This window comes from Phoca vitulina, unplaced genomic scaffold, assembly GCF_004348235.1.
Source record: "Phoca vitulina isolate PV1807 unplaced genomic scaffold, GSC_HSeal_1.0 scaffold1, whole genome shotgun sequence".
NCBI lineage: Eukaryota > Metazoa > Chordata > Mammalia > Carnivora > Phocidae > Phoca > Phoca vitulina.
The window spans coordinates 33,747,750-33,765,307 of record NW_022589704.1 but is presented as its reverse complement, the minus strand read 5'-3'; the positions used below and the strand labels follow the sequence as shown (position 1 = coordinate 33,765,307).

General features: G+C 36.6%; 1 protein-coding gene across 1 annotated transcript in view; it reads left to right on the top strand.

Annotated features, from left to right (window-relative positions):
* STRADB (STE20 related adaptor beta) overlaps window positions 1–17,558 on the top strand; it is a 43,252-nt gene that overhangs the window by 5,788 nt on the left and 19,906 nt on the right. Inside the window, exon 3 of the mRNA XM_032404616.1 lies at window positions 2,658–2,738. Coding sequence (XP_032260507.1) covers window positions 2,658–2,738 — 81 coding nt within the window. The remainder of the gene's footprint in view (window positions 1–2,657; window positions 2,739–17,558) is intronic.

Genomic DNA, 17,558 nt, shown 5'->3' with positions numbered 1-17,558 from the left:
TATTTTGGGGCAGCTTCTGGATGGTTTGAAATCATTTGTGCTGCCTAAAAGACCTTAATGTGTGCATTTTTCATAAGCTATTATTCACCAGCATCTAATTGATTCAATGTGGATATAAAAAATGTTTTGAAGGATAAGCTATGAGTGTTTTATGATTTTTATAACTTGGGCAGCTAATGAACATGCCAACATTTTTTAGGAGAGGTCAGCAAAGACATTTTGCCTTATAACATTGGCTGGTTTTAGCTGTCTTCACATTAGTGATCACTTTCTTGAACTGTGAAAATTCTATATAAAGAAAATGAAATGGAAGTCTACCATATTATTTTATAAAGTGTTTTCTTTATTTCTATAAACCAAAAACATGGATCAATACTCTTATTTTGAGAATAAGTTAGGGTCAATATAAGTTTTTAAAAAAGATTTATTTATTTATTTGAGAGGGAGAGAGTGTGTGTGTGTGCACAGGGGGGAGGGGCAGAGGGAGAGAGAGCCCTAAGCAGACTGTGAGCTGAATGTGGAACCCGTTGCAGGGCTCAGTCCCATAGACGCTGAGACCACAACCTGAGCCGAAACCTGAGTCGGATGCTCAACGACTGCACCACCCTGGCGTCTCTAAAAATACGCCCAATATGTCTTAAATTAACTTTTCTTCCATCAAAAAAAAACAAAAAGTTATGGACATTTTTTTAGAAAGACTTTTTTATGTGTTTGAATATATTTTGATAACTGTAGTAGAGGTCCCCCCAAGACCACCTCCAGGTTTGATGATTTGCTAGGACTTGCAAAACTTAGTCATGTAGTCATAACTAAGATTTCTCATAGCCAAAGAACACAAAGCAAAATCAGCAAGGGAAAAGGATATATGGAGTAAAGTTCAGAGGAAACCAGATTCAAACTTCCAAGAATCCTCTCCGAGTGGAGTCACATAGGATGTGCTTAATTCTCCCAGGGTAATGACAACATGCGTAAATGTTGCCTACCAATGAAGCTCATTAGAGACTCATTCTCAGGCTTTTTTATGGGGATTGGTCATGTAGGTACCTTCTGCTAGCAGGTAACAAATTTCAGACTTCCAGGAAAAAAGCAGTAATTCAGCAGAAACTATATTGTTTACACAGTTTAGGCACATGATCTGTTCTTATCAGGAAGGGTGAGAACCCTCCCCAAATCCAAGTTCCCAGATACCAGCCAAGAGTCAACTTTGCAAGCAAGCCTTTTCTAAGCGTAGCAGTTTTAGGCCTGCTATGTTAACTCTTCTGTACAATACCATTGTATAGAATGATTCAGAGTAAATGTTACAAAATATAGGTAAATATCAAATACAATATGTAAGTGACCTAACTGATGGTTATTTTCAACCACCATGAGGAACAGTAATAAGTATCTTCAAAAACTTTTCATTTTACTCACTTTAGACAAACCATTAGAAACTTTGCAAAGGAAATGATTCTATAGCTATCATGACATTGTTAGCTTCTGTTCTTCAGGGGCAAGTTTTACATAAGACGGGAGATTTAGATCAAATTATTGTGATAAGATTGATAAGGTATACAAACTGCAGGAATTCATCTTAAAATAATCAGTAATTTACGTTGAAAAAATGACAGATTAGTGAGAAATTCTGGCATTATTTTAAATGAAAGGAAGTGTGATTACTTTTAAGTGACTACAAAGTGTTAGGTAGATATGGGTGAGCTTATCTTGAAGACTCATTTGATATTAGTACTTTACTGTTCATACACAAGTAAATGTTCATGAGATGCTTCAAAAAATTTATTACAAAAATCTCTTTCATACAATTTGTTTATACTTTCGACACACCTTTTCTTCCTAAGTAGAATGAGGTCAGCTTTACCCCACATGATAAATCACATGGCAGTATTACATTTCTTTATTGGCAATATGTGGTAATAGGACCATGGGTTAAAATGCAGGAAAATGTAAATTGTGATAATGGAACTAAGTCTCCTACCTTTTTTTTTTTTTTTTTAAAGATTGTATTTATTTGAGAGAGAGAGGGAGAGGGAGAAGCAGACTCCCCACTGAGCAGGAGACATGGGGCTCGATCCAGGACCCTGGGATCATGAGCTGAGCCAAAGGCAGATGCTTAATCAACTGAGCCACCCAGGCATCCCAAGTCTCCTACTTTTAATTTGCTTTCCAGTTGAAGTAAGATGTTTATCACCTTAAGAAACAAAATTGGTTCCAGATACACTCATTGTGTAGTTTAATGTGGATAAACATGGTTCCTACATTTAAGAAACAGAGAATCTGAGGATTAAAATAAAATTGATTATAATGAGTACAGCAGAATAATCTATAGCTAAATATTCAAAACAAAACTGCAAAGATGATGAAAGGGTTGAAAATTAACACCAGCAGTGAAAATGAATTGATATTATGACTTCCAGAGGATAGGATAAGGATCAGAGATAGCACCAAGTAAATTCTACCAGATATGAAATTTGTCTTCTTCATACCCAGCTGCTTCTCCCTTCTCTCCCATACTGAGAACCTGCATGCTATGAATCCTGGCAATTCCAGGGTTCTGCAGGCTGCCCTTTCTCTGTTCCTCACCACAGTCACCAGACCTTTGTATCCACATCCTTACCTTGTGACTTATTTTTTAACTTAATGCATTTCTGAATTCCCAGGATTGTTTCTGCACTTCACGAACACAAGTTGAATCACTCAGACCTGAAAAACAGTCTGAAACCAGTATCCATCAACACTTGGTAAGAAAATGGTTAAGTACAGTTAATATTCCTCCTTTGCTTTCTGTAGTATCATAGTATAGAATGTAATTTCTGGTTCTTCCATATCTCTTTTTCTTTACAGTATCTTTTACTGTTTCTTTTTCCTCTACTTCTGTTATTCTCCAGAAGTCTACAGTTGACCTCTTCTGCCTAAATAGGCTCCCCCTAGGTTTCAGTTGCTCAAATTTCAGACTGTCCTGTAGCTACCTCAGGTTTTCCTTCAGGGCATGAGGGAACTCTGGCATCAAGCAGGACTGGTGATTCTCAGATTTTTACCTATAACCCCACACTCTTTCCTGAGCACTGGAAGTGTCTATAGAATGCCTCCAGTTAGACTTTTCAAAGGCATTTCTATGCAGTTTGAGTAAAACCTTAATCTCTCAAACTTCTCTGAGCCCTTGTATTTTTTTCTTTGGCTAATGAAAACTCATCTACTAAGTCACCCTAACTAGAAACTTTGAAGTTATCCTAACAGTTGCCTCTACCCCCCACATCTAGTTATACACCAAGTCTTTTGTCTCTGTCTCTGAAATGCCATTGAGTGCATACCCTCCTTCACCTCATCACTGCTACTACCCAGATCTCATCATTTCTTGCCTGGACAATTGCAGGTAGACACATTGCCTCTAGTTTCCTAGGTAAACGTCCTCTCACACTCAGATCAGAATTCAACCCTGTTACCAGTACAGGCCTGTTTGTGTTACTTTCCAGCTTTAAAACTTTCTTTGGTTTCCTGCAGCCTATGGGATTAAAGCTGAAACTTCTTAGCATAGTATAAGGACTCTTACTGGTGTAGAATAGGTCTAATTTTTGAGTTTCATTTCTTGCTACTGAGTCTTAGCATATACTCTTTTTTTCTGATTGAAATACCCTTTTTCTGCCTCCCAAATCCTTCCTCATTTGTGAAGAGTTGGCTCAAATATTGCATATCTGAAGCTTTTCGTCTTGTATTTTTTGTTCCATTATGGACCTACAAATCTTAGACATTCCCAGAAAATGGTATTTATTATATTATTTCACAATGATTGATATACGTGTCTCTCTAACTATAACATGATTCCCATAAAATAGGCATCCTGCCTTTTTCATCTGTATTTCCCCTGGGCAATGCCTGATATATTGAAAAACATGCTTGGGAATAAATATTTCTCTGGGGTCCTCCCTTCCTTAATCCTTACTTTATTCTTCAATTCTTACTACAAAACAGAACCTGCCTTGCAAATGCCTTGTTTCCTACAAAATAAGGTAATCCCAGTTGCTCCTGTTTATAAGTTTATCTTGATCCTCTATTCAGTTGTCTTCATTTTTCTCATTTTACTTTTTACTCACTAATATTCTAAAGTCTTTTAGTCTTCTGCCCTTTTGTGTAATAGAATATATTATCCAATCCTAGTTTTCATTCAAGTATTACCCTTCAGATTGAGGTAAAGTGTCTGCTGTTGTCTCCTTGCTATTGCCAAGAGAGAGGTCTTAAACTTCAGGAAACTTCCACACATGCTGCTGTGTGTGTGTTTTTCTGTTTTGTTTTGTTTGGCCTTGTGCTAAAATATACATAAAATTTACCATCTTAGCCATTTTTAAGTGTACAGTTCAGTGATATCAAATACATTCATAAGTGTTATGCAGCTGTTACCACCATCCATCTCTGTAACTCTTCTCCTCTTGTAAAACTGAAACTGTGTATCCCTTAAACAATAACTCCCCATTCTCCCTCCCTCCCTAGCCTCTGTCAACCACCATTCTACTTTCTATGATTTTTGACTACTCTAAGTACCTCATATAAGTGGAATCATACTGTATTTGTCTTTTTTGTGACTGAGTTATATTTCATTTAATGTTCAGGTCCATTTGTGTTGTAGCATTTTGCAGAATTTCCTTTTTTTTAAGATTTTATTAGAGAGAGAGAGAGTGCACACGTGTGGGTAGGGGCAGAGGGAGAAGGAGAAGCAGACTCCCCGCTGAGCAGGGACCCCCCCCCCAACATGGGGCTGCATCCCAGGACCCTGGGATCATGACCTGAGCTGAAGGCAGATGCTTAACCGACTGAGCCACCCAGGCGCTCCACAGAATTTCCTTATTTTTTAGGGCTGAAAATGTTCCATTATATGTATATACCACATTTTGCTTCTCCATTCATCTGTTGATGGACGCTTGGGTTGCTTTCACTTTGTGGCTATTGTGAATAATGCTGCTATGAACATAGGTGTGCAAATATCTCAAGACCTGATTTCATTTCTTTGGGTATACCCAGAAGTGGAATTACTGCATCATATGGTAATGATATTTTAATTTGGGGGGAAACCACCAGACTGTTTTCTACACTGGCTATACCATTTTGTATTCCCACCAGTAGTGCACAAGAATTCCAGTTTCTCTACATCCTAGCCAACACCTCTCTATTTTCTGTTTTTTGATAGCAGCCAACCTAATGGGTGTAAGGTGATATTGTAATTTTGATTTACATTTCCCTAATGACTAGTGATGTTGGGCATCTTTTCATGTGCTTATTGGACACTGTATGTCTTCTGTGGAGAAATGTCTATTCAAGTCCTTTGCCCTTTTTAAAATTGGGTTGTTTGCTTTTTTTGTTGTTGAGTTTTAAGAGTTCTGTATATTTTCTGGATATTAACACCTTACCAGATATTTACAGATGTTTTCTCCCATTCTATGGGTTGCCTTTTAACTTTGTTGATAGTATTTTTTGATGCACAAAATTTAAAAATTTACATGAAGTCTACTTTGTTTTTCTTTTGTTTCTTATACTTCTGCTGTCATATCCAAGAAATCCTCTCTAAATCCAACGTCATAAAGCTTTTGTCCTATTTTTTCTTCCAAGAGTTTTATTGTTTTAGGTATTAAATTTAGGCCCTTGATACATTTTGAGTTAATTTTTGTATATGGTGTTTGATAAGAGTCCAACTTCATTCTTTTGCATGTGGATATACACTTTTCCTAGCACCATTTGCTGAATATACTGTCCTTGCTTTATTGAATGGTCTTTTTTTTTTTTTTTTTTAAAGATTTTATTTATTTGGAGAGAGACACAGTGGGAGAGGGAACACAAGCAGGGGGAGTAGGAGAGGGAGAAGCGGGCTTCCTGCTGAGCAGGGAGCCTGATGCGGGGCTCGATCCTAGGACTCTGGGATCATGACCTGAGCCGAAGGCAGATGCTTAACGACTGAGCCACCTAGGTGCCCCTATTGAATGGTCTTGACACCCTTGTCAAATGCCATTTGACCATATATGTGATAGTTTATTTCTGGGCTCTCTGTTCTCTTCCATTGGTCTATATTTCTGTCTTTATTTTGGTGCCATGTTGTTTGATTACTGTTGCTTTGTAATAGGTTTCAAAATCAGGAAGAGTGAGTCCTCCAATTTTGTTCTTTTTCAAGATTAATTGAATTACTCAATGTCCTTTGAGCTTTTAACAATATTAAGTCTTCCAATCAATGAACATGAAATGTGTCTCCATTTATTTATGTCTTCCTAAATTTCTGTTAGCAATGTTTTATAGTTTTCATTGTACAACTCTTTCACTTCCTTGGTTAGTTTAATTTCTAAGTATTTTATTGATGTTTTAATGATTACTTTTGCAGATTATTCATTAAGCAGGTCTTCTGAATTTTTAGGGCTAATAAAAAGTTTAACAGGAACAAGGAGTGTGCCATGAATTTTTTTAAATTCCAGTATATTTAAAATAAAGTGTTATATTAGTTTCAGGTGTACAGTGTAGTGATTCAGCAATTCTATACATTACTCAGTGTTCATCATGATAAGTGTGCTTCTAATCCCCTTTACATATTTCACCCGTCCCCACCCCCTACCCACTACCCCTCTGGTAAACACCAATATGTTCTCTATATTTAAGTTTGGTTTTTTGTTTGTCTCTTCTTCTTTGTTCATTTGTTTTGTTTCTTATATTCCACATATGAGTGAAATAGTATGGTATTAGTCCTTCTCTGACTTATTTCACTTAGCATCATTCCCTCCAGATCCATCAATCTTGCAAATGGCAGGATTTCATTATTTCTTATGACTGGATAATATTGTATTGGGTATATATACCACATCTTCTTTATCCATTCATCTGTCGATGGACACTTGGGTTGCTTCCATATTTTGGGTATTGTAAATAATGCTGCAATAAACACAGGGGTGCATATATCTTTTCAAATTAGTGTTTTCATGCTCTTGGGTAAATACCCAGTAGTGGAATTATTGGATCATATGGTAATTCTTTGTTAATTTTTTGAGGAACCTCCATACTGTTTTCCACAGTGGCTGTACAGTTTGCATTCCTACCGAGAGTGCAAGAGGGTTCCTTTTTCTCCACAACCTTGTCAACACTTGTCATTTCTTGTGTTTTTGATTTTAGCCATTCTGACAGATAATGAGGTGATATCTTACTGTGGTTTTGACTTGCAGTTCCCTGATGATTAGTGATGTTGAGCATCTTCTCATGTGTCTGTTGGCTATCTTAGGTCTTCTTTGGAGAAATGTCTGTTCATGTCTTCTGCCCATTTTTTAATTGGATTATTTGTTTTTTGGGTGTTGAGTTGTATAAGTTCTTTATATTTTTGGATATTAGCCCCTTAACAGATACATCTTTTGCAAATATATTTTCCCATTCAGTAGGTTGCTTTTTTGTTTTGTTGATTAGTACCTTTGCCATGCAGAAGCTTTTTATTTGGATGTAGTCTCAATAATTTATTTTTTTGTTTGTTTCCCTTGCCTCTGGAGACATATCTAGAAAAATGTTGCTATGGCTGATGTCAGAGAAATTACTATCTGTAACACATTTAAGTCCTTAAGTCCTTAATCCATTTTGAGTTTGTTTTTGTGTATGGTATGAGGAAGTGGTCCAGTTTCATTCTTTTTTGCATGTAGCTGTCCAATTTCCCAACACTGTTGAAGAGACTCTTTTTCCCATTACATATGCTTGCCTCCTTTCTCATAGATTAACTGACCATATAATTATGACTTTATTTCTGGGCTCTCTATTCTGTTTCATTGACCTATGTATCCGTTTTTATACTAGTACCATATTGTTTTGATTACTACAGCGTTGTAGTGTATCTGGATATCTGAGACTGTGATACTTCCAGTTTTGTTTTTCTTTTTCAAGATTACTTTGACTATTTGAGATCTTTTGTGTTTCCATACAGATTTTAGGATATTCTACTTCTATGAAAAATGCTGTTAGAATTTTGATAGGAATTGCATTAAATCTGTAGATTCCTTTTAGTAGTATGGACATTTTAACAATATTGGTTCTCCCAGTCCATGAACATGGAATATGTTTCCATTTGTTTGTATCATCTTCAGTTTCTCTCATCAGTGTTTTATAGTTTTCCGAGTATGGGTCTTTCACCTCTTTATTTCTAGGTATTTGGTTCTTTTTGGTGCAATTGTATATGGTGTTATTTTTTAAATTTCTGTTTCTCTATGTTATTAGTGTATAGAAATGCAGCAGATTTCTCTATATTGATTTTGTATTCTGTGAGTTTTTAAAATTTCTTTATCAGTTCTAGTAGTTTTTTGGTGGTTTATGGGGTTTTCTATATGTAGTATCATGTCATCTGCAAATAGTGAAAGGTTATCTTTTTCCTTACCAATTTGGATACCTTTTCTTTCTTTCGTTCTTTTTTTTTTTTTAAGATTTTGACAGAGAGAGAGAAAGAGAGCACAAGCAGGGGGAGCAGCAGAGGGAGAGGGAGAAGCTGACTCCCTGCTGAGCCAGGAGCCTGATGCAGGGCTTGATCCCAGTACCCTGGGATCATGACCTGAGCCGAAGGCAGACACTTAACCGACTGAGGCCACCCAGGCACCCCTGAATACCTTTTATTTCTTTTTGTCATCTGATTGCTGTGGCTAGGACTTTCAGTACTATGTTGAATAAAAGCGGTGGAAGTGGACATCCTTATCTTGCTCCTGATCTTATAGGAAAAACTCCCAGTTTGTCACCATTGAGTATGATGTTAGGTGTGGATTCTTAATATACGGTTTTATTATGTTGAGGTGTTTCTCTAAAACTACTTTGTTGAGGGTTTTTATCATGAATGGATGTTGTACTTGTCAAATGCTTTTCTGCATCTGTTGAAGCGATCATATGGTTTTTATCCTTGCTCTTATTGATGGAATATATCACATGATTGATTTGTGAATACTGAGCAACCCTTGCATCCCAGGAATAAATCCCACTTGATTGAGTGAATGATTTTTTTAAGGTATTGTTGGATTCCATTTGCTGATATTTTGTTGATTTTTTGCATCTTACATTCAAAGATCATCAGAGATCCTGGCCTATAGTTCTCTTTTTTGTGGTGTCTTTATCTGGTTTTGGTATCAGGGTAATGCTGGCCTCATAGAATGAATTTGGGTGCTTTCCTTGCTCTTTTTTTTTTTTTTTAAATAGTTTGAGAGAATAAGCATTCACTCTTTTTTTTTTTTTTAAAGATTTTATTTATTTATTTGACAGAGAGAGACAGTGAGAGAGGGAACACAGCAGGGGGAGTGGGAGAGGGAGAAGCAGGCTTCCTGCCGAGCAGGGAGCCTGATGTGGGGCTCGATCTCAGGACCCTGGGATCATGACCTGAGCCAAAGGCAGATGCTTAACAACTGAGCCACCCAGGCGCCCCAGTATGAACTCTTCTTTAAATGTTTCGTAGAATTCACCTGTGAAGCCTTCTGGTCCCGGCCTTGTATTTGTTGGGAGTTTTTTTGATTACTGATTCAATTTCATTGCTGGTAATTGGTCTGTTCAAATTTTATATTTCTTCCTGATTAAATTTTGGTAATTTATTTGATTCGAGGAATTTATCCATTTCTTATAGGTTGTTCGATTTGTTGGCATATAATTTTTCATAATATCCTCTTATAATTGTATTTCTGTGGTTTTGGTTGGTATTTCTCTTTTTTCTTTTGAATCTGGCTAAAGCTTTATCTATTTTGTTGATCTTTTCAAAGAACCAGTCCCTGGTTTCATTGATCTGTTCTATTGTTTTTTTAGTTTCTAATTAATTTATTTCTCCTCTAATGTTTATTATTTCCTTCCTTCTACTGGCTTTGGGTTTTGTGTTTTCTTTTTCTAGCTCCTTTAGGTGTAAGGTTAGGTTGTTTATTGGAGATTTTTCTTGCTGCTTGAGGTCGGCCTGTATTGCTGTATTCTTTCCTCTTAGAGCAGCTTTTGCTGCATTCCAAAGATTTTGGACCATTGTATTTTCATTTTCATTTGTCTCCATGTATATTTTCATTTCCTCTATGATTTCTTTGTTGACTCATTCATTGCTTAGTAGCATGTTAATTAACCTCCATGTATTTGGTTTCTTTCCAGATTTTTTCTTGTGGTTGATTTCTAGTTTCATAACGTTGTGGTCAGAAAGATGCATATGATATGATTTCAGTCTTTTTGAATTTGTTGAGGCATGTTTTGTGGCCTAACGTGATGTATTCTGGAGAATGTTCCATGTGAACTTGAAAAGAATGTGTATTCTGCTGTGTTAGGATGGAATGATCTGAATATATCTCTTAGAAACATCTGGTCCAGTATGTCATTCAAAGTCACTCTTGGGGCACCTGGGTGGCTCAGTCAGTTAAGCATTAACATTAGTTAACTCTTGATTTCTGCTTAGGTCATGATCTCAGGTCATCATCTCAGAGCCCGTGTTGGGTTCCATGCTGGGTGTGGAGCCTGCTTAAAATTCTCTGTCTCCTGGGGTGCCTGGGTGGCTCAGTCATTAAGCATCTGCCTTCGGCTCAGGTCATGATCCCAGGGTCCTGAGATCGAGCCCCTCATCAGGCTCCCTGCTCAGTGGGAAGCCTACTTCTCCCTCTCCCACTGCCCCTGCTTGTGTTCCCTCTCTCACTGTGTCTCTCTCTGTCAAATAAATAAATAAAATCTTAAAAAAAAAATTCTCTCTCTCCCTTTCCCTCTGCCTCTCCCCACTCTCCACTCTCTCTCTTTCTCCTTCTCTTAAAAAAAAAAAAAAAAAAAAAAAAGTCACTCTTTTCATGTTGATTTTCTTTGGATCATCTATGTATTGAAGAAAGTGCAGTGTAAAGTTCTCTACTATTGGGGCGCCTGGGTGGCTCAGTCGTTAAGCGTTTGCCTTCGGCTCGGGTCATGATCTCAGGGTCCTGGGATCGAGCCCCGCATCGGGCTCCCTGCTCAGCGGGAGGCCTGCTTCTCCCTCTCCTACTCCCCCTGCTTGTGTTCCCTCTCTCGCTGTGTCTCTCTCTGTCAAATAAATAAATAAAATATTAAAAAAAAAAAAAAAGTTCTCTACTATTATTGTATTGTAGTACTATTGATTTTTTTCCCTTTGTGTCTGTTAATAGTTGCCTTATGTATTTGAGTGTTCCCCTGTTGGGTGCATAAATATTTACAATTGTATATCTTCATGTTGGATTGTTTCCTTTATTATTATGTAGTGTCCTTTGTCTCTTGTTACACTTTTTGTCTTAAAGTCTATTTTGTTTAATATAAGTATTGCTACACCAGGTTTCTTTTCACTTCTTTTTGCATGATATTTTCCCATCCCTTCACTTTCAATATGCATGTGTCTTTAGTTCTGAAATGAGTCTCTTATGGGGAGCATATAGATGGATCTTGCTTTTTTATCCATTCAGTCACTCTATTTCTTTTTTTTAAAGTTTTTATTTAAATTCACATTAGTTAACACATAGTGTAATATTAGTTTCAGGTGTACAATATAGTGATTCAACAACTCCAGACATTACCCAGCGCTCATCACAACTAGTACACTCCTTAATCCCCATTACCTATTAAAGCCATCGTCCCACCCACCTCCCTTCAGTCTATTCTCTATAGTTAAGAGTCTGTTTCTTGATTTGCCTCTCTCTTTTTTTCCCTTTGCTTGATTGTTTTGTTTCTTAAATTCCACATATGAGTGAAATCATACGGTATTTATCTTTCTCTGACTGACTTATTTTACTTAGCATAATACTCTAGCTCCATCCATGTTCAGTGCAAATGTCAAGATTTCATTCTTTTTTATGGCTGAATAACATTCCATTGTGTGTGTGTGTGTGTGTGTGTGTACACCACCATCTTCTATATCTGTTCATCAGTTGATGGACACTTGGGCTGTTTCCATAATTTGGCTATTGTTGATAATGCTGCTATAAACATTGGGGTGCATGTATCCCTTTGAATTAGTATTTTTGTGTCCTTTGGGTAATAGTGCAATTGCTGGGTCGTAAGGTAGTTCTATATTTAACTTTTTGAGAAACCTCCATACTGTTTTCCAGAGTGGCTGCACCAGTTTGCATTCCCACCAAGAGTGCACAAGTGTTCCTTTTTCTCCACATCCTCCCCGACACCTGTTGTTTCTTGTGTTGATTTTAGCCATTCTGACAGGTGTGAGGTGATGCCTCATTGTAGTTTTGATTGGGCATTTCTCTGATGATTAATGACGAACGTCTTTTCAATTGTGTGTTGGTCATCTGTTTTCTTTAGAAAAATGTCTGTTCATGTCTTATGCCCATTTTAAAATTAGAATATTTGTTTTTTGGGTGTTGGGTTGTATAAGTTCTTTACATATTTTGGATACTAACCCTTTATTAGATATGTCATTTGCAAATATCTTCTCCCATTCCTTTAGATTGCCTTTTAATTTTGTTGATTGTTTCCTTCACTGTACAGAAGCTTTTTATTTTGATGTAGTCCCAATAGTGTATTTTTGCTTTTGTTTCCCTTGCTCAGGAGACATACCTAGAAAGAAGTTGTTATGGACAATGTCAAAGAAGTTACTGTGTGTGTTCTCTTCTAGGATTTTTATGGCTTCAGGTCTCACATTTAGGTCTTTCATTCATTTTGAGTTTATTTTTCTGTATGGTGTAAGAAAGTCATTCCGTTTCATTCTTTTGTATGCCACTGTCTGGTTTTCCCAGCACCATTTGTTGAAGAGACAGTATTTTTCTCTTTGGATATTCTTTCCTGCTTTGTCACAGATTAATTGACTATATATTTGTGGGTTCATTTCTGGGTTTTCTATTCTGTTCTCTTGTTCTATGTGTGTGTTTTTGTGCCAGTACCATACTCTCTTGATCACTGCAGCTTTGTAATATAACTTGAAGTCCAGAATTGTGATGCCTCCAGCTTTACTTTTCTTTATCAAGATTGCTTTGGCTATTTGGGGGTCTTTTGTGGTTCCATACAAATTTGAGGATTGTTCTAGTTTTGTGAAAAATGCTGTTGATATTTTGATAGGGATTGCATTAAATGTATAGATTGCTTTGGATAGTACAGACATTTTAACAATATTTGTTTTTCCAATCCATAATCATGGAATGTCTTTCCATTTCTTTGTGTCATCTTCAATTTCTTTCATCAGTATTTTATAGTTTTCAGAGTACAGGTCTTTCACCTCTTTGGTTAGATTTATTCCTAGGTATCTTACTATTTTTGGTGCAATTGTAAATGGGATTGAGTCCTTAATTTTCTCTTTCTGCTGCTTCATTATTGGTGTATAGAAATGCAACAGGTTTCTGTATGTTGATTTTATATCCTGCAACTTTAATGATTTCATTTATCAGTTCTACCAGTTTTTTTGTGGAATTTTTTGGCTTTCCTATATATAGTATCATGTCATCTGCAAATAGTGAAAGTTTTATTTCTTTCTTACTGATTTGGATGCCTTTTATTTCTTTTATCTTGTCTAATTGCTGTGGCTAGGACTTCCAGTACTATGATGAATAAAAGTGCTGAGAGTGGACATCCCTATCTTGTTCCTGACCACACAGGAAAATCTCTCAGTTTTTCCCCATTGAGGATGATATTAGCAATGAGTCTTTATTATGGCCTTTGTTATGTCGAGGTATGTTTCCTCTACACCTACTTTGTTGAGGATTTTTTATCATGAATGGATTTTGTACTTTGTCAAATGTTTCTTTTGGGGGGGGATAATTTGAGAAGAATGGTCATTAACTCTTCTTTAAATGTTTGGTAGAATTCATCTGTGAAGCCATCTGGCCCTAGACTTTTGTTTGTTGAGAGTTTTTTGATAATTTCTTTGCTGGTAATTGGTCTGTTCAAATTTTATATTTCTTCCTGGTTTTGTTTTGGTAGGTTATATGTTTCTAGAAATTTATCCATTTCTTACAGGTTGTTCAGTTTTTTGGCATATAGTTTTTCATATTTCCTCTAGTTGTATTTCCTTGGTATTGGTTATCCTTTCTCCTGTCTCATTTGTGATTTTTTTATTTGGGTCCTTTCTCTTTTTGATAAATCTGGCTAGAGGTTTATCAACTTTGTTGACTTTTCAAAGAACCAGCTCCCGGTTTTGCTGATCTGTTCTATTATTTTTTTAGTTTCTATATAATTTATTTCTGCTCTAATCTTTATTATTTCCTTCCTTCTGCTGGATTTGGGTTTTGTTTGTTCTTCTTTTTCTAGCTCCTTTAGGTGTAAGGTTAGGTTATTTGAGATTTTTCTTGCTTCTTGAGGTCGGCTTGTATTGCTATAAACTTCCCTCTTAGACTGCTGTTGCTGCATCCCCAAGATTTTTGACCCAGTATGTTATCATTTTCATTTGTGTCCATGTATTTTTTTTGTCTCCATGTATTTTTTTATTTCCTCTTTGATTTCCTTATTGATCCACTCATTGTTTAGTAGCATGTTAAATTAATCTCCATATACTTGTGTTCTTTCCAGATACTTTCTTGTGCTTGACTTGTAGTTTCATAGTGTTGTGGTTAGAAAAGGTCAATGGTGTGACTTTGATCTTCTTGTATTTGTAGAAGCCTGTTTTGTGGCCTAATACGTGATCTATTCTGGAGAATGTTTCATGTGCACTTGAAAAGAATGTATATTCTGCTGTTGAGGATGGAATGTTTTGAATATATCTGTTCAGTCCAGCTGGTCCAGTGTGTCATCTAAAGCCACTGTTTCCTTGTTGCTTTTCTGTTTAGATGATCTGTCCATTGATGTAAGTGGGGTGTTAAAGTTCTCCACTATTATTGTATTACTGTCAGTTAATTCCTTAGTATTATTAACTGTTTTATGTATTTGGGTGCTCCCTTGTTGTTTGCATAAATATTTACAATTGTTATATCTTCTTGTTGGAGTATCCCCCTTTATTTTTATTATGTAGTATTCTTCTTTGTCTCTTACGGTCTTTGTTTTAAAGTCTAGTGTGTCTGATACAAGTATTGCTACTCTGGCATTCTTTTGACATTCATTTGCATGATAATTGTTTCTCCATCCCATCACTTTCATTCGGCAGGTGACTTTAGGTCTAATGTTAGTCTTTTGTAGGCAGCATACAGATGGGTCTTGTATTTTTGTCTATTTTGACACCCAATGTCTTTTGATTGGAATGTTTAGTCCATTTATAGTCAAAATAATTATTGATAGCTATGAATTTATTGGAATTTTATTACTTGTTTTGTGGTTGTTCCTGGAGCTTTTCTCTGATCCTTTCTTGTCTTTTTCTCTTTTGTGTTTGTTGATTTTCTGTAGTGATATATTTGGATTTCTTTTCTTTATTCTTTGCGTGTTTATTAGTGGTTTCTGATCTATGGTTACCATTAGGTTTATTTATAACTCATTGGCATATAGCTGTCTATATTAAGTTGATGGTCATTTAAGTTTGAACCCATTCTTTTCTTCTCTCCTCCCCACATTTTAGGTATATGTTATTTTATATCTTTTTTGTGTGGGCTCCTTGACTGATTTTTTTACAGAAATATTCATTTTTACTGCTTTTGTGTTTCCTACCTTTATATTGTCACTGTTGGTCTCTTCTTTCCGCTTAAAGAGTCCCCTTTAATACTTCTTGCAGGGCTGGTTTAGTGGTCCCAAACTCCTTTAGTTTTTGTCTGGGAAACTCTTTATCTCTTCTTCTATTCTGAATGTTAGCCTTGCTGGATAGAATATCTTGGCTGCAGATTTTTCCCATTCAGCACTTTGAATATGTCCTGCCACTCCCTCCAGCTTGCAAAGTTTCTGTTGAAAAATCTGCTAGCTTTATGGGTTTTCTCCTGTGAGTTACTGACTTCTTTGGTCTTGCTGCTTTTCTTTATCACTGTATTTTGTAAATTTAATTACAATATGTCTTGGTGTTGGCCGTCTTTTGTTGATTTTGATAGGAGTTCTCTGTGCTTCCTGGATCTGGATGTCTGTTTCCTTCCCCAGATTAGGGACATTTTCAACTTTACTTCTTCAAATAAATTTTCTGCCCCCATTTCTCTCTTCTTTTGGGATTCCTATAATATGAATGTTATTACATTTGATAGAGTCACTGAGTTCCCTAAGTCTATTCTTGTGTTGCATAATTCTCTCTCTTGTTTACCTTAATTGCTTTCCATTACACTGTCTTTTATGTCATTAATTTGTTCCTCTGCATCTTCCAGCCTGATGTTCATTGCAGCAAGCATGTTTCTAATCTCATTTATTGCACTCTTCATCTCTGATTGATTCTTTTTTAACTCTTTAATCTCTGTGGTAAGGGTCTCACTCATGTCTTCCACTCTCCTCAAGCCTAGTGAGTATCCTTATGAATGAGGATTGCTTTAAATTCTCCATCAGGCATGTTACTTATATTAGTTTTGCTTAGGTCTCTGGCCATGGCCTTATCTTGTTCTTTCATTTGAGATTAATTCCTCTTTCTTCTCATTTTGTCTAAGTCTGTGCCTGTTTATGTGTGTTAGAAAAGCCAGTTATGTCTCCTGCTCCTAAAGGTAATGGCCATATGAAGGAGAGGTCATGTAGTGCCCAGGCCTGGTGCTTCTTGGAGTATCTTAGGTGTGTGCTGCCTGCACTCTGCTGTTGTGTTCTGGCTGCTCTGTACTTCAGGCCAGTCTTCTGTAGAGGCTCTTCTTGTCTGCCGTGGGCAGTGTTTGGTCCTTGGCCTGAATGTGGTGAGTTCTAACTAGGTGTGCCCTGGTCTGCTTGTGAAATGAGACCTGTCACGACCTCTACCAGAACTGAGACCCTGCAAAACTCTCTGGTCCACCCTGTGTCTTTTGATTGTACCATTTAGTCCATTTACATTCAAAGTAATTACTGATAGGTATGCACTTATTGCCATTTTGTTGTTTCACGGTTGATTTTGTAGTTCTCTGTTCTTTCTTCTCTTGCTCTCTTCTCTCGTGGTTTGATGGCTTTTTTTCTATGCTTGGATTCCTTTGTTTACTTTCTGCATATTTATTACAGGTTTTTGAATTGTCATTACTCTTAGGTTTATATATGATATCTTACGCATATAGCAGTTTATATTAAGTTGATGGTTGCTTAAATTTGAACCCTTCTAAAAGCACTAAAGTTTTACTCTCCTCCTTCCCCCACCTTTTATGTATATGGTCTCATAATTTACATATTTTTATTTTGTGAATCCCTTGACTGATTTTTATAGATATACTTAATTTTACTGCTTTTGTGCTTCCTACTTTTTAAACTCTGGCTCATGGCCTTTCCTTTCTACTCAAAGAATCCCCTTTAACATTTCTGGTAAGACAGGTTTAGTGTTGATGAATTCCTTTAACTTTTGTTTGGGAAACTCTTTATTCTATTCTGAATGATAGCCTTGCTGGATAGAGTATTCTTGGTTGCAGGTTTTTTCCTTCAGCACTTAGGATATGTGCCACTTTCTTCTGGCTTGTGAAGTTTCTGCTGAAAAATCAGTTGATGGTCTTATGGAGTTTCTCTCTCTTTCTCTCTCTGTTTAAAGATTTTATTTATTAGAGAGAGAGAGAGAGACTGCACAAGTGGGGGAAGGGACAGAGGGAAAAGCAGACTCCCTGCTGAGAGGAGAGCCCGACACAGGGCTCCATGCTGGG